Below are 24,811 nucleotides of genomic sequence, written 5' to 3' on the forward strand. Positions count from 1 at the left end.
GAAAACAATATAACTAGATTTGTAAAAGGTGTGACTTTGCGTAACATACTTACCTAACTTAAAAATATTTTTTTTTTATTCATCTTCCTCTTCCCTTTGAACACAGAAACAATAGTTTCTCATTCACAGATTATTCCGAGACTCTGAACAACGTACTGCCTATTACTAAATAAGGGCTGTCAATTTATAAATTAATCGTCTTCTAATCAGAATTCTCGCTGATTTTTATTTAAACTTTTAAACCACAAGTTAATTAATTTACCGACCGGTTTCGCTTTGCTCAAGCATTCACAGGATACAAATAAATACAAAACAAGAAATACATAATGTGTACATAAAGAGGGAGACAACAGGATAAACATATAACAAACAATACAGAGGCAATAGAATACATTAACATTAATACAAAGTAATTGGAGAAACCGACAGACAATTATGTAGACTAATGGGTTATTATAATATATTGAAAGCGTCAAAGCATCAACTGACTCGATGATTATGAGATATGGCAAATTTTCAGTGTTTATTAGAAACAGAACTAATATTGGGCTACGAGATATATCTAATTGATTAGTTGATGGCTCTTGGTTTTTGCGGCTTTTTTGATTTTCAAAACTTTCAAATTATTTAATCTTTTACCATGCCCATTTTTATGAAGGATATTAGCACCGGTTCTATGATAGAAAGTGCGATCCTTATCAATCAGGCGATTGGTGAATTCTGAAAAGCCGTTATTATTTAAGAGGAAGCTACAAGCTAAAAATATGTATATTCTTGGTATACCTCATATTGTAGGTAATAGGCATTAAAATCGCTTGACAAACGGAGTCTAAAAACGTTCGATTTCAAGCACAAAACTGGTTTTTATTTATTTTGCAAATAATTTTAAAAGAAAGCAAAAAAGTTAATCAAGTGAAACTGTCACAGATAATCTTATCTATAATAACGTATTTTCAAAAAGTTGTTTCCTTGACGCGTTCATACATTTCTATTGAAAATTATTTTTTTTAGTATTCTACATTTATATTTTTTATTGAGTAAATTATTATTTTTACTCAAGCGAATCGATAGGAAAACCTTCAATTTATCTAAAACATATTTTTTGGTACTCATAATGTACACCAATTCGTTATAAAGATTAATCAAAATAGTGATTTGGCATTAAGCTTCGCTTTAAGCAGCGCAAGGATTCCTTTAACCTAATATTATCATTACGCGTTGTCTTACCGATATAAAAGACTGATAAATTATTACAGTTCAATTTAAAAAAAATATATTTTATTTTTTATTGTCAATGGTTAGGTATATTATTGAGTTATCATGGAACCATTCCAAACATATCGTTACACGTATTCATGCACCTACACTTAACTTGACATATGAACACATGTTCCGACATCGTGATAATAAGTTCGTATTTTAATAAAGTTAATTAGGAAACCTATCAATTCACTCGTTAAGGGCTTGCAATCCGATTTCCAACCGGATTACTAATAATTTGAACAGATTCTTAATAAATTAAATAGCGAGAAAATTTTATAAAAATAAAAAAATAAATGATGATTTTTTTTCAATACTCCACGCAATAAATCACCAAGCGGCGAGATTGGAAGAGTTCAAAGGAATTTTGAAGACATCACATTAGTCTGCATTCACTGAACCGTGAAATGGAATGTGTCGGAATCAGCTTACATTGATTTGTTCGCCTGGCGAAATATGAGATGTGGTAAATGGTAAAATGCTAAATAAACAGAGAGTTGTCGGAACCCGCGTTTCTTTCTACCCACCCCACCCACTTCTCTGCTCTGCTCTTTGGCCCCTCTGCGTCGCGCGTCGCGTCGGGGGGGCACAGTGCGAATGTATTTTTTAGACGTTTCATAAAACAAATAATAAAAGCCGACAGGCAAGTGGCTATATTATAATATAATGAAGTGATGAACGGTTGGTACCTACTCATTGTTGTGTTTATCTTGTAAGTACATACTCACCAATCTAGCCTTTAGTTTGCAGAAGAATCTCTAAATAGTAGTTAACTTAGTTCTTAACTACACAACGCATTTTGATAGGGTTTTCACTATAATTTAGAGAATTTCTATGTATAAATATATTTAATTCTATATTTAATACATGCTTATTATATTTATAGAAAATAGAGAAAAGTTGAACAACGCCGGTTACACGTCAGATAGTATTATTAAATTTCTATGAGTGATGTGCGTACGTAGGTGCGAATGCGACAATTTCAGTGTGACGAAAAATTATAAACATGTAAAATATTGCTTTCAAATTCAGATTCGCGATAAAGTACCTACCTATTACTAATATAATATTTTTCAATACCATTATTTTTATACTATATTTATTATGTTTTTTTTATCCTATATACACAAAATTTCTTAGTTACATTTCGTGAGTTTTCACGGACCAACTGAAGTTTGGAATCATGTCTTAAATAGTAAAGTTGTACCTATAACCGCAGTTTAGATGTCAATAAGCAGACAGTAAAACTAATGGCGCTATCCTAACCTAACCTAACCTAGTTTATTGTAATGACAGGTTATTTTAAGTTTAAAAGTTTTGTTATGTTTTTTTAACGACTCATGTTCGTCATGTCTTGAAGTTTGCATTAATGATATTAAAAATGCTAATGCCGGTTGTGATTCTGTCTATTACTCCGGTTCAATGAACTCCAGAAATTGGATTTGCTTTGAATTTAAGTGTCATTTACACAATTCGAAGTAATAAAGTAGTTACCAAAATTATCTTATTTTAAATAATTAATCAATTATTCTATATTTGAAATGTGTACCTATTTCTATCGTTTATTTATGCAACTTTTGCGTACGTGATGAAAACTAAGTCTGTTTTCATTCAGCCATTGTTTGATGATAGCAAGACCTTTCTCAGCTTTTAGGAATGTCCTGAGTTATGTGTCAGCTTGACAGAGTATTACGGTATCATCATCGAATGTCACCTTCTTGTTCAATGTTGCCTTCTGTAATTAGTTCGCAAAAATCATTGAAGTAGATAGGAAACATTAGGGGACCTAGAACACTACCCTGGGGCACTCCGCAACTGATTGAAAGGGGTTCACTTTTTAAGTTGTTCATAAGTTCTCTCCGACATAAAATTTTCAGTGAGTTAAGTTCGTTTTCAGTAACGCCGAGTTTAATAAGTTTCTTTATGGTATATTGAAATTACTTTGTTCCTTTAGTCAAGGTTAGTCTTAATAATAAGACAATAAGTCTGTTACCGTCATTAAAGCCTTTTGTTTGTTTCTGTTCTTTCTAAAGTTGTGCGGGTTCTTCAAGAGTAGATGATTTGTTCTAGGTAATGGTCGAGCTATTTTTCAATAGCTTTTCAAATTTTAGGATAAAATAAATGTTTTGATGAGTAAAACACAACAAAATAAAATAAAATCACCCAAATTTTCGCGGCATTAGGGTGGAACACGGTGAATATTTGGTACATGTAGACTACAGGCAAAGTAAAGGGATGCACACAAATTTACATTGTTATATTTCATAATATTCTATCCAAAGTCAAACAAAAAATAAATAATGTTTAATTCGCATTATCGCCGAAGTGAAATAAGTCACAGGAAAATGAATTATTCAATCGAAGAAAAACCACCGACGCGGTGTTTTCAATTTAAGGAGACTAGAAAAGTTTCCGAGGTTTGTTAATACGGTCTCCGGGTTTAATCTGCGTATATATAATAAGACATTATTTACGTATGTATTTATTCAGACAGCACGGCCCCAAGACCGAAAAGCCAGCTACTTATTCTGGAAACGGAACTCGAATCAACCCCCTTTGCCCTTCAGGGATTGATTTATTTTTTATTTTACAATTCACGGAAATCAGGGCGCTCTTTTTTCACCCAAGCGTATCTACATGATTTATTTTACCAGTAGGTAAGCAGTTACAAGAAAGCATTCTATCTTAACCATACCATTTGGTAAAAAATCAATTATACTTAGTGACTACTGTTGCACTCTATGTTGTTAATCTGTAGATATTAGGTTTGAAACTTGACTGAACCTTCCTTCTTACTTATGTTTCACTGATTATAAGATAACGCAGTTTCTCAGTTTAACCTGTAAACACAGAATTCTGTCATTGCTTTGCTATTGTGTTAGTTTGATATATTTTTTAAAAATAAAATGAGATTCCTTAAAAATGACTACGCGTTATTTGGTCATTTCGTACGCGGAATAGGGCAGTTCTTTCAGAACTAGCAGGGAGGCCGAGCCGTCCTTTATCTGGGTAGATATTAAAAAGTGCACGTTGTTCCATTGTGAATAAACTCCGTCGAATATTTAAAGCTAGAGTGTGTTTTTCTTTACTGAAGTGACCTGAAATCTTAACACCATTATTATTATAGAGACTTCAATAATGAATATTAACTAATCGGTGTCGTCCGATTTTCAACACCGCATTTTTTCATAATAATGATTATTGTAACTATTGAAAAGTACGGAGGTAACAAAATGGCGTCTTAACTTATTTTATTACAGTTAAAAAGAAAGGTTGTGCGGTGTTTTTTACAAAAAGGCGCTATACAAATTGTCCAATTATGATTATTATTATATAGGCCATAAAATAATTCAATTTCGCAAGATTTTAGAGGCAACTTTGGCATTATTTGCGAGTTTGAGTATAATGAAAAATAAAATAAATATCGTAAAAAAGGGATTTTTTGGGTATAAATTTAAATTTATGTACGACTAATTTGTATTCCAAGGTTTTTAATTTAAATTCATGCAATTCAAATTCAAAATGTTTTTAAAACCACTTGTATTTTTTTATTTTATATTTCATCACATTGGTATAATAAAAAGAGCAAAATTATCCTAAAAAATAATTATCATTAACTCACAAACAATTTTCCATACTTTCCTTTAAAATCTTGATTTTTTTTGTCGCCTATTTTTTATAATTTAAAACAGAAATAAATAAAGCAGTGCATATCAGTACTAGACCTTAGGATTAAATTAAAATCAGTATTTTGACCTTAAATCCAAAGATAAGTTTTAACAAAAAGGGCCTAGTAATAAATTTCTACTGAAGAAGTGGGAAATAAAGATCTGGGAAATAATTGCTATAAATTGTAAATCAAAACTCGGTATTTCATAAGTAGGTATGTCAAAATTATTGTTGACTTTCATTTTAGATTTAATTTATTTTTCTTGAAATAGCATTTTATTATTTGACTGTAAAATTTTGTACATTTAAAAGCTCTATAGCTCATGACGGAAGAAGTCGTAGATGCCCAAGAAAGACATTTGCAAAAGCAAAGCACTGCGGGATCAAGTAGTTAAGCATAAATATGAAATAACTTACACTTATGTTACTTACAAAACGAATAAAATAGGCATTTGCCGACCTTATAAAAATATCTAAATATAATTAAATCCATTTCAAGCAACGTTTCACAGAGAGTATCCACCGCAATCATTTAAGACTGAGTTATAAGCGTTCAAAAAGAAGAAGAAGATTACTGAAGATGGTTTTAAGGGGATAAATTGTGATTACTAGGTGTAGACAGCCGCTGTGAACATATTTAACAAATCAAGAATTATTTAAAATAGAGAACAAATTGGTCCACGTCTGAGTTAAGTAGCATTTAAAGAAACACTGCGAATTTTATCATACCTAAAGCATATTAAATAAAGATTTTTTTAAAAATAATTTTCGGAGCAAAAATCGCTATTCTTTCTGTCGAGGGAATTTCATATAATTCCCTTTTCAACTCGGTATCTGAATAGAGATTAAATATTTTTAAATATGTACTTATATTATATGTCGGTAAAAATTCTAGATGCGGGGTCTTAAAAAAATCTTCTCAGAAGTCTACTGTCTACTTTACAAACAAAATAAAGGCATCATCTTGTCAAGATTTAGAAGTTGAAAACCGAATGTCCAATTTAAAAGCAAGATTCATAAAGGAACTGTCGACTTCTTATCTTCTCAGAGATGTTCTCGGCTCAACCCACCATGGCGGGCGGCAGCTGACTGCTGCTGAGATGATACGAAGACAAGACAATAATGTGTTCTTAATTATTAACTGGGGGTTTTACACAAAATAATCATTTTTATGATGCCCGAAAGTGATAAGAAACTACCCGGAGCAAGGGGGACTATGTAATACTTCAATCACCATTTAAGGCGAAGCTTAATGCTAAATCACTATTTTGATTAATTTTTATAACGAATTGGTGTACATTATGAATACCAAAAAATATGTTTTAGATAAATTGAAGGTTTTCCTATCGTTTCGCTTAGCTAGAATACAAATAAAATAATAAATTACTCGATAAAAAAATATAAATCTAATAAAAAAAAAATTTTCAAGAGAAATGTATGAACGCGTAAAGGAAACAACTTTAAAAAATACAGTATTATAGGTAAGATTATCTGTGACACTCGATTAACTTTTTTGCTTTCTTTTAAAATTATTTGCAAAATAAATAATAACCAGTTTGGTGCTTGAAATCGAACGTTTCTAGACTCCGTTTGTCAAGCGATTTTAATGCCTATTACCTACAATACAAGGTATACCAAGAATATACACATTTTTAGCTTGTAGCTTCCTCTTAAAGGGCCTAGTCTACATTGGCGCCAATTCGCCAACATATGAACGCCGTTGCCAACGTTGGCCGATTAAAAACGAACATTAAAATCGAAAATGGCACATTTAAAATCGTCATGGAGAATTTATTAGTCAACATAAAAATTAAATAAATATACCTTCATTAAAGTAATTTTTTGTTGATTAATTTCCAGAGTAAAAAAAATTGATCATTTGATCTTATTTTTTAATGCAAATACGCACAGCAGTCCCAACTGCTCCCAACTATCTGGAGCCAGTGTGACTACGACATACCCAATTGTGGAATGTTGTGAGGTAAGTCGTCCTGTGTACCACATTGTTACTGTTTAAAAAACTACAATTTAAGTATTTTATTCGATTTCGTATTTTACTCGAGAGATAATGCGTTAAGTCTTCCTCGTTCGTGTCCGACTTCTTCTCCCCTTCAAAACACTATTACTGACAAACTTATAAGAAAAAACTTTTAAATTTACGGCGAAATTGGTCCAGTATACTATATATTAAACAATATATATTATATAGAAGAATAATACGATAAGTACATTCCGGTGAAAGACCACCATTCTGAATCCAAACGTTACTTGAAATGGCTTCAGCCGTGTTTAATGAACATATCTGATTAGCCAGGTATTAACCGTCATAACCTTCGTCTTCCCTACCTCCTTCAGCTTCACATCATATCCAACATGAAGATCCCACAGTCACACTTGCTCCGGGCAGTTGACTCTTGTGTGGTAATCACGTAAAAAAAATAAAGTCGTGTATGTTTGGGTCTCGACTGATATTAAAATAACAAATCCAAATGGATCTTGGAAATCTTAAATAGTAAATAGGTTCCTCACTGATTAGCAGTTAATATAGTGAGGAATCCTCACTACAGTACTTGTTTTAAGAATACAGCGAAATGCTACTCCCTAAAATTAGCCGCCCTAGGCAGCTACATAGATTGCTTAGACCTAAATACGCCCCTGTGTTATATAGATATGAGTCGGAGTCAGGGCCGTGCCAAAGTGCGTACCTTGATGGCGGCGAAGGCGGCCTGCTTGGACGTGAAGGTGACGAAGGCGCAGCCCTTGCTCTGTCCGGCGGTATCCCGCAGCACGGTGCACTCCTCGATGGAGCCATGGCCGGAGAACAGAGAACGCACCTCGTTCTCGCCGAGCTTCTTGTTCAGCATTCCGACGAAGAGTTTCCTCTCTGAAAAGATTTAAAACAAAAAGATTAAAGTTTGTCGATGGTGAAATAATAACGAGTAATTTGATAAATTATTCTTATATTTTAACGCTCTTCTGGGATGCTGATAAAGTTACATTAATGAAGATCAACCATGCTATATGACTTGGAGGCAAGCGATCGATTGTGAAACTAAGAAAATAGCTAGCCCTTTAAGAAAATGTTAAAAACCACTTTATTGAACCTGTAACAGAATAAAGAGAAACACAAAAAGCCAATATGTTGATGCTGTTGCATGGATTGCATGGGGCTTATTAGATTTAGAATATACACGGTGTCCGGAAACTGGTGAAGCTACATATTGTATAGGGAATCCAAAAAAACTATTTTTAGATCTTATTTATTATAATATTTACTAACCATTAAAAAAAAATCGGCAACTAAATTCGCATTCAAAAGAGATTTAATAGCAGATATAAATCGAAGCGGCCGATTTTTATAAAATTTGAAGTAAAAACTTCGGACTCCATTTACACGAAAACGAAAGCGCAAATCAAAAACAGTTTTACAACAAAATCGTTTCTAAATATGATGTAGATTCACCAGTTTCGCTCTTGTACACACGGACACTCTGTAAATTATAATATACTACATATTTTTTTGCACATCTCTTCTCAATCCACAAATTTGCCAATAATAATTATCGGTGGGAACTCGATCTAGAAGTTTACGAGTTGTTGATGAAGAAAGGAAGCATCTTTTCCCAGAGGAAAGGTAAAAACTAGCAGAGATTACAGTCCGATGAGATACACGTACAGCTTTCTTTTCCCCTGTGATAAAACTACAATTTATTATATCATATACAAATTTGTTTGGATTCAAAATATCACAAGATTGCATAATATTGTTTATAAAAGAAAATCTATGATTATGAAAATATATTTTAATTTCATCACATAATTTTGAAGTTGTTTTTTTTTGTGTGATTGTCCAAATCTTGCCATTTTTTAAAACAAACAATATAAAAAAGTCATACATTTATAATCCATTTTGATTTTTTTACCTCTGTTATTTATTTCATGATCATATTTTCCTAAAAACTTACGACTGAATTATTAATATTAAATTTATGACTAAATAGATAGAGGTACTCTAGAAGTATTAGAAACATTTCTCGGTGACTGATTACTTGGAAAATAGTTACAATGCATTTGAAAATATTATATTTAATAATAAAAGAACAGATTTTTTGGAATAATATTGAGTAATTCACACACAACAAATGTGCAGATTGAAAGGCACGTAGTAAAAAATAGTGGACATGCTTTGTCTCCGTATATGCCAACATAAATGCGGGACTAAAGTCAAAAAGCTCTCTTACGTCGTTAAGATGAAGCTTCAATAAACGGGGTAGTATATTGTTGGGAGGCTAGATATTTCTTTACTCCTGTTTTATATAGAGAAGATTAGAAAGGTTTTATGTATGAAGCCATCTGGGTCAATAACTTGTGGTCGTACTCGTAGATCAAAAGATTAAATCCTGCGACTCAAAAAAAACTGTGTTTCTCGAAAAAAAGTAAAATATAATTATTAACTAGATTGCTTATAATTATTCATTTGATAACTAAAAGATTTCATCATATGGGATCAAAAACTAATTTGACTGTTCCAGATTGTTCCAATCGCACCTGCACAGGGCCGGCCCTGGTCAGCACAATAAACTAAAAAAATCACCAGATAAATGACAGACAGTTAAATTAATTATTTTATGATGTTCCTAATATATACAGTTTCGACTGTATTATTTCGCAGTAAAACGTTAGTTCTCATTTAAAATCTTCTTATTTTTTATACGCACTTTCACAATACACACGTAGTAACTGTATAATAAGCATGAGCTTAGTTTAAGACCGTTATAACCAAACAAACGCCATGGTAATAAATCAAGTTTTTCACTGTTCTGACCTCATGCGCCGCGTAATATTTACACCGCGTTTTTTCAGGAAGACTGTAAATGTTTACCCACATTTATTATATTACTTATTCTTACTATTACATTGTTTCCACCTTGCTTGGATGCATGTCGCATTAATAGATAAGATGGAAAGGTAATTCACTAATGGAAGGATACATTTAAGAAATAAAATTATTATATTTTTATACGAGTATGGCAGACGAATTTATAATACCTAACAAAAAACAAAGACAATCACAATGCTTTCCTCATTTTCTCAATAGCGATTATTACAACAAAGCAAAAACAACCAACGGTAAAATGTTTTTCAATGTAGAGAATGGAAGCCGGGATTAGCGACCAATGTTCAATCATCGTGCTATTGGCGTCGCATGTTGTGTTTCCAACGCAATCCGGAAAGTCAATGTCGTTATTCAAAAGCAGTAGGTAATGTTGTTTTACTGTAAGCAAGTACATGGTAGCTGGTAGCCGGGTATTTCTCAGAAGAATACAATGGTAAATGGAAAATGGAAAACGGAAAATATCGACGGATGTGTGTGGCGCGCGGGCGGTGACAAAGCGTTCAGCCGTATCCTTAGATTAATATGTCGCAAATTTTATAACGCAATTCGTAATGGTAAACTATAGAATCATATAGTAAAAAAGAACACAAGAAATGCCTTGTGGGCGTGTTTCGTTATCCAAATATTAGGATAATCGAGACTTAAATTTCCAATACACAATTGTGTTTACGAAAATCAAATGGGATGGAGTCCATCAACGATGTCCAAGGGAGACTATTAGGCAATTTAAAAAAAATATACTGAGTTGGTTCATTTAACATTTTATACTGAGTTAGTTCACATTTCGTTATTTATAAAATTACATTTTTGCAGTAAACATATATATTTTACACTCATTCTTAAGACTTTCAGGCATTTCCTCATCCATCGTTAATCCTTTACACATTAAGCAATTCTGTGATTCTGTTTTTCTCAAATGCGGCAATCTAATCCTATTAACATTTCTGGTTCCATAATTATGAATTTTTTTACTAAATACTATTTCATCTTTAAATGGAACATTTGCTTTCCTTAAAATTTGTATGGAAGGCACTGCTAGTTTTCTTCTTTATTCTATCTATAGAATCTACAAGGTTTTCCAATAAGAGGTGTTATTTTGAAATTCAAAGAGCTATCGAGAGATGATTAATGATGTTTTATGGCCGAAATTGGATGGTATTAATCTGGACAACGTTTACTTTCAACAAGACGGCGCTACGTGCCACACAAACAACGAAACCATTGATCTTTTACGGGAAAAGTTTCCGGACCGTGTTATCTCTCGAAGAGGTGATCACAATTGGCCACCGAGATCTTGTGATTTAACACCTTGCGACTTCTTCCTTTGGGACCACGTGAAAGAAAAAGTCTACACCAACAGTTCAGCGTTGATTCAAGACCTCAAAGATGGAATTTGTGAGGCTATCGAGGATATAAGACAGCCACTTTGCGATTTGGTTATGGAAAATTTCTTGAAAAGGATATAGTCCTGTAGGCGTAGTCGTGGTAGTCATTTGACTGATGTTATTTTTAACTATTAACGGCATATTTTCTTGTTTATAATGAAATAAACATTCGATAATTTATATTAAAAATCGTATTTTTCTTTAAATATCAAAATAACACCTCTTATTGGAAAACCCTGTACTAAACATACTTATAACTATCGATTTTTAAAGTATTTTAATGTTGTATGGTAAAGGTTAGTGCTTTTTACTCGAGAGTTTAGACAATTAGCATTAAATATCACTAAAGTGGTAACTCATCTAACTTTGACGTGACCCATATTACCGGAATCTATTGAAGTTGCATACAAGTATAAAACTGATGACTGTGACCAGTTCTGAATAGTTTGGTTCATCTCCTATCTCCGCGTACTTTCCTTACACACGTCTATCAGTTTCATAATATATATGTCGTTATTGGAGAAGTCGAGACAATACATAAGGCTGAGTGTTGCGACCCTGGTGTTTTTTTTTTAATTTAAAAGATGCAGTTAACCTAACCACAGCCATGCAGGAAAAATGTACTACATAATGGGAACTTCATGCAGCTTGCTCAAATATACGAAAAATATGTCTTCACGCACCGGTTCACCAATTAATTATTATTGAACCGAATTTTTGTTGCGCTTAAAGAGTTTATAATATATTCAAGCTAATTAAAAATAATAATTTCGGTGGTGTGTCTTTGTGTTTCTGTATTCGTGTGTAACTCGGGTTAAATGAACTCTAGATCTAGGATCTAGGATCAAAATTGGATTTTATTGTGGTAAAGATTAAGACAAGCAATAAAGTTGATAACATAATTAATTAATAAAAATGAAATGCGCATTTTTTTGTTAAAATTTTTGACGGATAACGTACGTTTTTAGAGTAATTCACGTGGAAACAGCTTTTTTTTGATAAGTTATTATTGTTACTGGTTATTATATAACTGCAAATAGTAGGCACTAAGTTATTCCGTTAAAACTTTTCAATCTTTGTATTATTTTTACAGCTTATGTAAAACAAGCATTACAATAACCTACTTACATAATACATAATAAGCATGAAACAATGTAACAGTTTATTATTTGCACATTTCCTTTATCATGCAACTTCATTGAAGCGTAAAATAACGTATTCATTGATAGTAATATATGCAAACGATACTTGCTTCTTCACCAACACGGGAATAAGTTTCAATATTTGTAAAGTCGGACGTTGTGATTATATCTGGTCCTTTGTACCCAAACACTGTGTAATGTTTAACTTTCTTTAGTACACAATAAGTTGCTTGAATACACAATATAATAATTACACTCTCTTGTCTCTTATCCGAGCTGGCTTTATCAACATATCAACACGGCGGAGATATAACAATCATATTACATCTTACAGTAATGTAAAGCAAACCATTCAAGTAGTTACCTTATAAAATTTCACAATTTTAGGGTGTTTTTAATCTAAGTTTATTACATATTTAAGTTTGTTCATGGTACAAAAAGAGTAGCGAGTATATAAATCTACCAGGAAATCAGAAACGGCAATAGATAAATTCATGTAATGTACACATATATAAGCAGGTAGGTTAGGAATGTTAGCAAGCGTAGATGAAAAAGTTGATACTTTGAAAATCTTTTTATCGTTGTATACCAGAGATATACTCGTATGAATAAGTAGGTCGTTATTAACGTTAAATTCTTAGGAAAATAGAAGATTCTGGAAATCAGGAATAGTAGTCAAGTAGGTAAATAAAATAAAATACCTGTTTTCAAAACGGAGGTTATAATTTGCTATTAACTTAACTTATCTGTTAAAGGGTAGGCATCAGGATCTCAGAAAGACGTTAAGTACATTTGACTAAATAAGGTATCACCATACATGTTCAAATAGAACATGAAATCTGGGTATTATTTCGACGAGCTGGAGGTAAACCACGTGACCATGTCTTTGGCACCAGGGGGGTTGAGAATGCTTTAAATAAACTTTGACATCAGTCGTACATTGACCACCTAAGAGTGCACATTAAAATAAAAAGACCATGCGCATAAAAGCAAAGATTTGCAGAGCTGTCCATTGAGGGACTTTTCTGCGTAAGATTTGAATGTTTGTTCTTAAACTAATCGCCTGGCGTAGGGATGCTAACAATAAACGAGGTAGCTAAATTATAACATATATATGTAAAAGTCTCTAACTAAATAGTATAAAAAAATATTTTTCATAAAGTTATTATGAAAATAAGTAGTAATTCGTAAGCAGATTTTATTTTCAAGGACCGAATGGTGATATTACAATGCGAGTTGACTGTATACTGTCAGATTCATCAATAGGCAAATTAACGAAAGTGGGACGGACATGCCACTTCCCGCACTCCTCGAAAGTTGTTTTATTCCCCTTTCTCTGATTGACTCGTCTATTAATTTGGATGTCTATGGGTATCATACACATATTATCATTATACTACCTGTACTATAAACACGTTAAGATATATTTTACGTATCCAATTGCAAGATGACGAATACCTAGAAATGGTTATTTAAGTCTGTGTCAATACAAAGTACCGTTGCTACTGACTACATTCAAGATCGCATATTTCCAGAAATTGTTAGTGATCTTTGTGACGAAGGTTCAAAACGAATAAAAATACATTTATTTACTTTTATTAAATATTACTTAGACTTTTGCCTGTTTGTTTGTGGTAACAGTATTTAACACTCGGGAATATACACTAAAACAATATTTGATTTGTCTAGTGATTCCATTCAAATTTTACTCGGATTTTTTTCAGTGGAACGGAAATTTTGCCAATTCATGAAATGTGTGAATATCAAGCTGAAACAATAAGGAAGTATGGTTTTCAGAAATTGATTCATCGTGCTTTCGATTGAAAATAGTATTGTAATATCGACTCATTCATTCGGGTATAATTTAGTCAGGTGATATTGATAACAGAAAACTTATCAGCAGACTTTTCAAATAAGCATATTTCTTGATGAGAAAGTATTATTTATGTTAAGAACTATGAAAGAATAGTAGCATTGACAAATGAAGTAATATATATTATCATGTGCAATTGATCAATATTTTATAAAATTAAATCATTTTCCTGTAGGTATTAGAGTTTACAGTAGGCAAGTTTTGTAAAAAATATCGAATCCAATAATATAATCATAATATGTATTTATACTATAAAACTAATTTTTAAATGTAATTCAAACAATTAATTAATTTGAATATAACGCGATTAGGAATGTGCATTTAATTTTTAAAATTAATTTTATGAAATAAAATTTAGTAGTTATAAATAGAATTAATTTATTTTTAAGTGAATACCGCGCAAGAGTCCCAACTGCTTCCAACCGCCTGGAGTCAATGAGATAATGGCATCGCCAATTAGGATATGTTGTGAGGCTTAAGGCAGTGGGGTGGGGAAGGAGATGGTGAAGGTGGGAAATTACCTAGCTATTAGATCTGTTCACCAAACACGGACAAAGCCATTTCAAGCAACTTTTCAATTCTGAATGGTGGTCTTACACCAGGGCGATACTGAGAGTATTTTCCACCCTGGAACGTGCCACAAATATGGTATATATTATTTTAAATGATTAAATTGTGAAATAATACACATCAAATAAATGAAATTTATATCCGCACGCCGGTATTTGAACCCGCGAACCCTCTGTTTTGCTAGTCGAGAGCCTTACCCCTCGACCACGGAGTATAGTTAGTAATATTCTTATGATTATTAGTTACATAAAGGTAGGGAAAATAACGTTGATGTTTTTTTAATGAGTGTTAATTTTTGCTATCAAGTTTAATTTGTAGAACTCATTTGAGTTTAATTTTTATTTATTTTTTATTTTTTTTTATTTATTTATTTATTTTATTTTTATTTTATTTTATTTTAATATTTTTTTTATTTTTTTTTTATTTAATTTTTTTTTTTTTAAAGAAAGACAAACATTCCCGGGTTACGAATAACCTGACAATATTTGAAAATCTCGTACTACCACCACAGAAAGCTGAAAATGTTGCTTGTGTTGTGATGGAGGACTTAGCCGGCCGAGGAATTGAACACACTACGCCTGAGTGGGACCCAAACGCGATGTCAACTCGGCCACCGGACCGGTCGACTGTTATTTATCATTTATTTATTTATTTACTATTTATTATTTATTTATTATTATTTATCTTCAATTTATGGAAAAACCGTTTACTTATCAAACTCAAACTCAGTTTCATAATGCCTTCAGAAGGCGAAACAGCTGTCGCACGTAATAATAATCATACACCAAAACGTGTTCATAAATAAACTGCTTTTTATAAATGGAATAAAAGAATTACTGATTTGTTTATTTTTTATACTAACTCCACACAGGAGGCATCTTTGGGAATGCTGTGTGGAGGGAAAATATGAAAGAAAAACTTTTTTTTTTTTATTATTATTGATATTAGCATTATTTTTTAAATACAAAAATCGAATTGCAATTTGCCATTCGCGATAACTAAGAAAGGTGTATATTTACATTATTAGCAGCAACTATTAAAACTTTTAATATTTTAAACGCATTTAAAACATCAAAGGAAATACATTTGCACAGTTGTGGCACAGTTCGAGCGATAACACCATTGTTACAACATGTTTTACGACCATTTTCCATATTACCGCAGCTTATGTCCCGCTCAAGGGTGACACACTACTATTGCCAATAATGTAACAAAACTACACGTTACTATACTAATATTATGGCTGGTAGCTCCATTGCTATTTCTCCCACTTTCTTATAAAAAGTAACGATGATTGAATGACAATCATTAGGTCCATTTGCAAAAATAGGAGAACCGCTCTTCACATCGCCCAAATGTCAAATAATATAACGCGAGAAATAAGGTAAACGAAGATAATGTATTTGCATCTTTGAATGAACTCTGTATACTACCAGAAAAGATACAGAATCTATGGTCAGCTTTTATTGTCTATTCTTAGTTGCATCTTCAAGCCATGTCATTCAAATATCGGCTACAAATAATGTATTCATTCCACCAGAGGTACAAATTATTCACGCAATTTACAAATTAGCAGTGCCACGGTAACTGTATGTATGTCGATATTTGGAAGGCGTAAAATAGCGTTTGAAAATAACTAATTTATTATTACTTACATACATTATTACATTTTAATTATTTTTGACATTTTCTCTTACTTAATGTGGCTCCTACAATCCAGCTTGAATCTAGCAATTGAGGCAGACTTTATAGTTTAATTATAATATTTTATTCCTTTGTAGAGTAAACTGTTTTGCGAAGTCTGATTTCATTGCAATGTAAAACTGTTTTCAAACTTTCAATTTATATTGAAAAAAGTGAAAAGTTAGGCATGTTAAAATGGCAACTTATTCCATCAGTGAACCAGCAACGATGTGTCAGCAAACTCCTGACCTGGTTCAATTAACACGAAGAAAAATTTGTATTGCTAATATTAAGAATCTCTTCAAATTATTGGTATTCCGGTTAAAACGGGATTGCGGGCCTTTAACGAATGAATTGACAGGTTTCCTAACAAAATTTTAGTAAACTGCAAATAAAATATCAGGAAACCTTTCAATTCATTCGTTAAAGGCATGCATCCCGTTTTAAACCGGAATACCGATAATTTGAAGAGATTCTTAATAAATTAGCAATAATCATTTTTCTCCATGAAGCCTTATCATTACTTTCTTTTCTCTATTTTTTTAATCAAGTAAAGTGGGGAAAAGACTGTCGTTTTTTTTCGTCAGCTGGCAGTATCCTTTTCTTAGTCCGCCCCTGTCTAAAACTGTACAGATAGACAAAGTATTTCGGACACCACTTATTGAAGGCCTTCGAAAAATTTTAACGCATGAGCACTACAAACTGCATAATAATAATATATTCATATATTATGTACATTGAATAAACGATTCTTTTGTATGTGAATACACAGTTTATTTGCTTTCGTGTTTGCTAGCTTCCTCCGCGCCTTACGCAACACCCCACGCTCCTAGGCAGGTACAAAGGTAAATAACAAAGGTGGTAAGAACCGCTTTGCGGTAAAATATCTTGTGTTTCAATACCGTTAGCAATAGGTACTATTATAGTACCTATGTAATTTGCAGGGCCGCATCAAGCCCAATGAGTCCTTGACTAGTAACTTATTGACTAATGAACATAGCCTTCGATGGAGTAGTCCCTCGGATATTTCGTGATTATTTAGCCTTACAGGGTGTTTAGGCCCTAGGAATAATCGAATACTTTAAACATCTAATAATAATATCTAATAAATGGTAGTAAAATTCTGTTCTATGAACCCAACTTAACGAAACCTAGTTTTTCATCACTTTTCATGACTTTGTATCACTTTTGAAGAGTGTGTTGAAGTGTCTTGATTTGCCACTATCCTGAATTGCCCGATTACCTTCTTTGAGGTAGCCAAGAAATGTTTAGATATTCATTATAAGATAGTAAGGCGATACAATGCGAAGTAATGCAAAATTAAAACAAATCTTTTGTTTTTGGCTTGGAAAGTTGATCGCCTAAACATATTATAAGATGCTATAATTAAATACTCCGTCTGTTACTAATTAGATTCTTACAAGCAAGAATGTTGTGATATAATGAATAATGTGTGGTATAGTCAACATTAAGCCTGGTTTAAGACAGTTTAATCAAATGAACATCATGGTAATAAGTCCAGTTTTACATAGACCTTACGCGCCGCGTAACATTTACACCGCGTTTATAAATAAGGGGGTTTGAGTATAAAACATCACGGCCGTTACCATAATTGAGCATTTTTTGAGTTTTACAAACAAAAAAAAAGAAAGATGTTTGAAGTGAAAAATGTCCTACTAACAAACACTATTTTAGATATGGTAAGATTTCACAAATTAAATTAGTAAAATTCGATTCCGAATGTTACACGTCGAGGTGGATCGCCGAGAGTAAAAATTAGAAAAGAATAGGTGAATATCGACAGAAAAATGTATTTACCGTTAGGTTTGTAGACATCGGCTGATTTTATCGACGGTGGTAAAGCTTATTTATCGTTTCTTTGTAATTTATAAATTAAAAATTTGGGGGCCGTAGCACTAGGTGGGTACTCAAATTCTTAAATAAAATAAAATTTCAAGATTTATATTGGTACAGTACCTAATCAAAAGTAAAAAAAATAAACTACATATTTGAATGGATTTTCTGATAATGATTTGCAACATATCAGATATTAATACTCACGTTTATCAAAGAAATACGTACTCTCCACTAACCGCATTGTAATAATATATTATGAAGTGCCAATACTTCCTACCGCAAGCTCTCTTAGCATCTATAAATGCGTCAATCGTGTAGATAGTAGATTTGAATGTCAAACGTTTGCCAGTTTTCATGTGTTATGTAGTACTAATATAGTGCAGAAGTGTATTATTTTAAACGAAGGGAATAATTGGCACACAAACACGCCTACAAGACGCTTCTCTCTGCCCTTTTCTTCGGTGTATAAATACATTTTTGCTAATCTTAAAACATTTTTTTATTCTAGTCGAACTTTATACTTTTATACTTTAACTATTTGCACATTTCAAATAGGAATCCATTACTAAACTTCAAGGCTCTTTGTCTGTGGACAACCCATGATGTTCCAAAGGGTGGCAAAAATTATTCATCAACACTATCGTCGGTCAGATTGTGAATATGGCTAGATAACTACCAACGGGTGGAGTCAGAGGCTATGAAATATACGTGATCACATAGGAATCCATTTCTATCTTTAGACTGCAAGCCACTTTATCTCTGCGTAACTTGTGTAGTTACAAATCCATTCAGAAACACCATCGTCCACTAAATGAGATGAGTGTTGGATCAACAGAGAGATGATAATACGGGTAGCTAGGTACTAGGTGAAGTCAGAGACTGAAATATACCGTATATATAATGCGGGCTTTCATATGGTAATTCGTCTTATTGAGATATTTGGGTCAGCAAAAGAATGGCCGGAAACTAAAGTTCGCAGATCTCAGATAAGAAACACGTTGTTATGCAATGTTACGCAAGTACCTAACGAGTAATGAGTAATTGATTTAATTCAAGGCCGATGTAAATGCACGCCACTGATAGCTACGTTATTACATCTCCTTCTTTCTAATAAATGATGCACGTATTAGATAGAGAGGTTGCATTTGAGCTTTCAACAGCCTTCAAGTAATAACGATACTTGATTTATGATTGACAGTGCAATGATTATCAACTATTGTTTATGATGAATTATTTTAATGAACTATTCAATAAAATAAGCAATACAATACAATACATAAATCCTAAGGTTTACAGTGCAAAGCTTATCACTAAAGATACATTTTGTTGAAAAGGGGACAAATTTGGTTACCACCTGCGAAAATCGAACTAGATCCGTCCAACTCTAGCCAAGCGGCCTACCCACCGAGCCATGTCAGTATGTTTTGTAAAGGGAGAGAATAAAAATTTAAAAGGGTGGTCGAATGCATCAAAAGAATGTTCCAGTTCACAGATAACTTTCGAATTAAAAAAAAAGTTTAAAAAAAGAATGAATACAGAAGTTAATAAATTGATAGGTATTATTTTATACTTATTTTAGATATCGAATCATCTCTCTTGGAAAAATTTTGTATACTTAAGTATATATATTCTACGAACCTTGTTCTCTAGGAGCACGTAGAAAAATAATGCCTCTATAATAATAATAGGGTAGGTAAGTACCTACTCACATAAATTAGGTACTTTTAGTAGTGCTGTAATTATCACGTTCGAGGGCGTGGATAGAAAGTTCATTTAAAAAAAAACCATAGACAATAATTAATACGTTCTTTCCGTTTTATACAAATGAAACTGAATGCATTTGTGATGTCATAATACGCTTGTTAAATAATATATTACCTACTTGTAATGCATACAAGAATACGTTTGCATTCAAAGTGAGCTTAAATGCAAAACTGTTATTTAGCGAAACGAATGGGATAGCGATGAAATAGCTCGCGGAACAAGTTAAAATAGCGAAGATGGCCGCGCGGGGTACACACTAGACACGTTTCAAAGTAGTTTACCTGTAAGAATATTATGGGATATGAACTGCGCACTAAAGTTTGTAAGAATCACAACATTAGTAAGAAATATAAGAAAGAATGCGTTTGTTTTGTTTAACACCCCCATTTTCATTGAATATCAGAAGAATTTAAAAATAATAAAAGTTTGAAAAAATATCAGACAAAAATTCATCTTGCATGTGGTGTATACCGTAGATTTAAACAGTTATTTTTAATTTTTTAAATGGAATAAGTTTTCTTTAATAATTTTTTAAGGTTATACACACAAATCTAACACACAAGATCTCTATTAATGATCGAGATCGACAAAAAATACGATAATTAGCTCCCAGTGGTCGAGTGGTTAAAGACGTTATCCCGGTAAGATAGAGATGTAGGGTTCGATTCCCAGTCGAGTCAGTTATCTATCTAGGAGGACTAAAGAAACCAAGTTCGCGTCAGCACAGGATCTCCTGTGAGGAGGATTAAATAAACCTAGTTCGCGTCAGCACAGGATCTCCTGTGAGGAGGACTAAAGAAACCTAGTTTGCGTCAGCACCGGATCTTCTGTGAGGAGGACTAAAGAAACCTAGTTCGCATCAGCACTGGATCTCCTGTGAGGAGGACTAAAGAAAACTAGTTCGCGTCAGCACAGGATCTTCTGTGAGGAGGACTAAAGAAACCTAGTTCGCGTCAGCACAGGATCTTCTGTGAGGAGGGCTAAAGAAATTTATATTTTTATATTTATTTTATGTATCTTCTAAAAATATCACAATTTTATAGTAATTAATTGAAATAATGTATTAAAAAGGGCATTAGCCGTGTTCGATAACCATATTTGAAGAGCCATATACTTCCCAACCTTCCTCTACCTTTTTTCATTCCCTTCATACTCCCTTCAGCATCAAAACATACCAAATTAAAGATTTTATAGTCCCACTGGCGCCGGACAGTTAGGAGAATTGGGACTCTTGTACGGTATTTATATAAATGTGGCTCATGGTGTGATTAGGATTACGAACGCAAAAAAATTAAATGTAGTGGACACATCTTGATATTATTTCCTTTCTTTAACAAAGTATTGCAATTGCTTCTTTGGATTTTGTAAAGCGAGTAAAACTGTTTAGTAGAACTATTTTAGTTTATACGACAGGAGACAAACTGGTGAATTTTTAATATTAATATCACTTATTGATCAGCCAAATATACGCAATATTGTCAGCTTTCTCCAAAACATAATTCCTGAAATCCTGAAACGGAATCAATAACTTTTATAAGTTATTGTGCGAAAAATGAAATTATTGGTAAATATTTATTGCTTTAGCAATGGCGGTAAAAATAAATATAATGATGTTAAGCTATACGCATAGTAATATGATTTGAGATTATTGGTTTACTGCAGTTATTCCCGGCTTTAGAATTTATCACGATTTTTTCCTCAAGCAAGGAACAAACGCCATGACGAAGCGCTATGTGTTTTTTTTTGTACTTTAAAAGTCTAATATCATAGCTGATGGTGAAAATGACATTGCCAGCTGAAAGTAACTGCGTTGTCAATTCTAGACATAGAAATACATTGCAATGCAAATTTCATTACGCCGCAATCCACCGCTCAGCAGTTTTTACTGCTTCAAACACATAGTATTAAGCCTGTGACAGACCACGGTACATTCTCGTGGCTTGGCCTATTTCAGCATTGGTTGGTAGAGTATGGCGAGCGATACGCTGAAATAGACCAAACAATGAAGTGTATAGCATAATGAGTCTCCACTTAAAATAGAAAATAAAACATTTTTTAACTTATTTCCACTTGTTTATTTTACCACTACCGGTTTCATCCTATTATGGACATCTTCAGGCTGGCAATTGAAATTCTTTTGTTAAAGAATTTATACAAAATTAGGTACACAATGTCAAGGTAGGTACATATGATTGGGTTATTAAATTACAATGGTTCTTTAAGGATAATAAAACAATATAACAATATATATCACTGACAGCTGTCGAGTTTTTTCTGTGTCTTACTAGAAACTTATAAATAGAACAAAAAAAAACAGTGTTTTTAAACAAGTTTCAGTATACTGCAACATAATTTAGTGCACTACGTTTATTTATTAATAATCATTTCGAAATCATCGTAAATATTCACCATTATTATAAAATTTATAAATCAATTTGTTTAATAATCAATTGTGCACAGTGTTCCCTACGTCTCGCTCTAACAAGTAACAGGATAAGGTATTCTCTCCCTCGCACTTACTGGATAACACTTGTGGACGCTCCCGCTACCTACTTGAGTTAATTACCTGTACATTGCGAGCAGGGTTGTCACTCATATTATTTTCTTATAAAAAAAAAAATTTAAATTTAACTTTCGAAATGAATAATAATGAAGCAATTGCTTTCCTAAACAAAGCTAAGGAGGAGATTAATAGCATCCACAATGCCATTACCGATCCTGTCTTAAAAATAACAAAAGACCAAATGGCAAAAATACTCAGTAAACTTTCTAATCTATCTGGAACTATGCAAGACCTAGGAGTAACTGTTGGAGTTCTTGAAGGAAAAGTTATGACATTCGAAAAAATCATTGAAAAGAAAGTATTACCACAGGAAACAACGCCAATTTGTGAGGTGCTCGCTGAGATAGAGGAACGCAAGACCCGCTCGAAGAACATAATTTTACTCAACGTCCCCGAGTGTAATTCGAACTCAACTACAGTGAGCGTCTTGGAGGATGGAAAAAAGGTATTAGCAGCTATTAGTGAAATTAATAGCGAGTTCAATCTAGAAGATGTAAAAATTTACAGGCTCGGAAGTAAAATTCCAAACAAAACCAGGCCAATTAAATTAGAATTTGATGAAGTCAAACAGGCGAAACTAATACTCTTTAACAAAACTACTCTGTCCAATGGAATTATAATCAAACCTGACAGGACACTACAACAAAGAAATCACTTAACTGACCTCTGGAAGGAATTAGAAGAGAGGAAAGAAAAGGGCGAAGTCGATTTACGAATCAAACATTTCAACGGAATTCCCAAAATCATCAAAACCCAAGCAAAAAACTAAAAAACAAACAGAACAGATTTTCTAGACTTACAGGATATTATCAAAATGTACGGGGAATGCGTACAAAATTGCACCAACTTAAAACTAACTCCCCAATCTTCTCACACGATATTCTGTTTTTAACTGAAACATGGTTAAATGCTGATATCAGCTCGTCAGAATTAGGCCTACATCAATATACCACATATCGTTCTGATCGAAATTCTATTACGAGCAAAAAGTCTAACGGAGGAGGTGTGATGCTGTGCGTATCCAAGAATATATCATCTACTAAATTACCGGTAAAACACAAAAGTGTTGAACAAATTTTTGTATTGCTCAATATACCTAATGGAAAAATTATTATTGGCTGTGTCTATATCCCACCTGCATCGGATTTGCAAACGTATAAAAATCACAATGAGGACATAGAAGTACTCAAATTCAAATATCCTAAAGCAAAATTCATTATTGCTGGTGATTATAACCTTCCTAACTGGACCAGCCAAGATGACAACGGACCTGCTACAAACCAAGCCGATTTACAGTGTGCTAAATGTAGTGAAATTCGTGATATGTCTTTATTTTTGGGACTAACTCAATCAAACAAGATTTTCAACTTTAACAATCGAATGTTGGATTTAGTGTTTTCAAGTGATTCGAAAATAGTGGTTGAGCTATCCGACGAATTATTATTACCATTAGATCAACACCACCCACCGTTGGACATTATCATAACAAATAGGCCTTTAACATCTTCAAAAAAAACAAGTGTCCCATCGTATAACTTTTCCAAAGCTGAATACCATCATATTACGGAGTACCTTGCCCAAACAGATTGGTCCTTTTTAGATGAGGAAAATAATATAAATGATCAATTAGAATACTTTTACTCGATTTTAAATACCTCTATAGAACAATTTGTTCCCAAGGTTAGCTTTACATCATCTAATTATCCGAAATGGTTTACAAGGGAACTAACTAATTTAATTAATAAAAAAAAATGTATCCACAGAAAATATAAACATACCAGAAATTCTAACGATTATATAGCATTTACTAAACTACGAAAACAATGTAAAGAATTATCAATAAAGTGCTATAGTGACTATGTTAACGTAATTGAAAATGAGGTACATCATCACAATGTGAAAAAATTCTGGAATTTTACTAAATCTCAACGAAAAGACAACTGTGGATATCCTAATAGCATGTTCTTTAAAGAAAAATGTGCCGACAGTATTGAGGGTATAGTTAATCTTTTTGCTGACTCATTTAAAAGTGTCTACGACAAAGATATTCCCATCAAAGCAGTCTCCAGTACGTCAGTGGAAGAGTCATTAAACCTAAGTCAATGTTTCATAAAATTAGATTCCATAGAAAGAAGCATAAAAGCACTA

At 32.7% G+C, this 24,811-nt stretch overlaps 1 protein-coding gene across 10 annotated transcripts in view; it reads right to left on the minus strand.

Moving 5' to 3' along the window:
• Positions 1–24,811, minus strand: part of LOC149420780 (CUGBP Elav-like family member 2) — an 864,914-nt gene that overhangs the window by 8,289 nt on the left and 831,814 nt on the right. For all 10 annotated transcript variants that reach the window (XM_089635534.1, XM_089635532.1, XM_089635533.1 and 7 more), the window contains one exon: positions 7,635–7,813. In XM_089635534.1, the coding sequence (XP_089491660.1) occupies positions 7,635–7,813 (179 nt within the window). The remainder of the gene's footprint in view (positions 1–7,634; positions 7,814–24,811) is intronic.

The sequence above is a fragment of the Hesperophylax consimilis genome, chromosome 9 (assembly GCF_061612785.1).
Source record: "Hesperophylax consimilis isolate HC1 chromosome 9, BYU_Hcon_1.0, whole genome shotgun sequence".
NCBI classification, from domain to species: domain Eukaryota; kingdom Metazoa; phylum Arthropoda; class Insecta; order Trichoptera; family Limnephilidae; genus Hesperophylax; species Hesperophylax consimilis.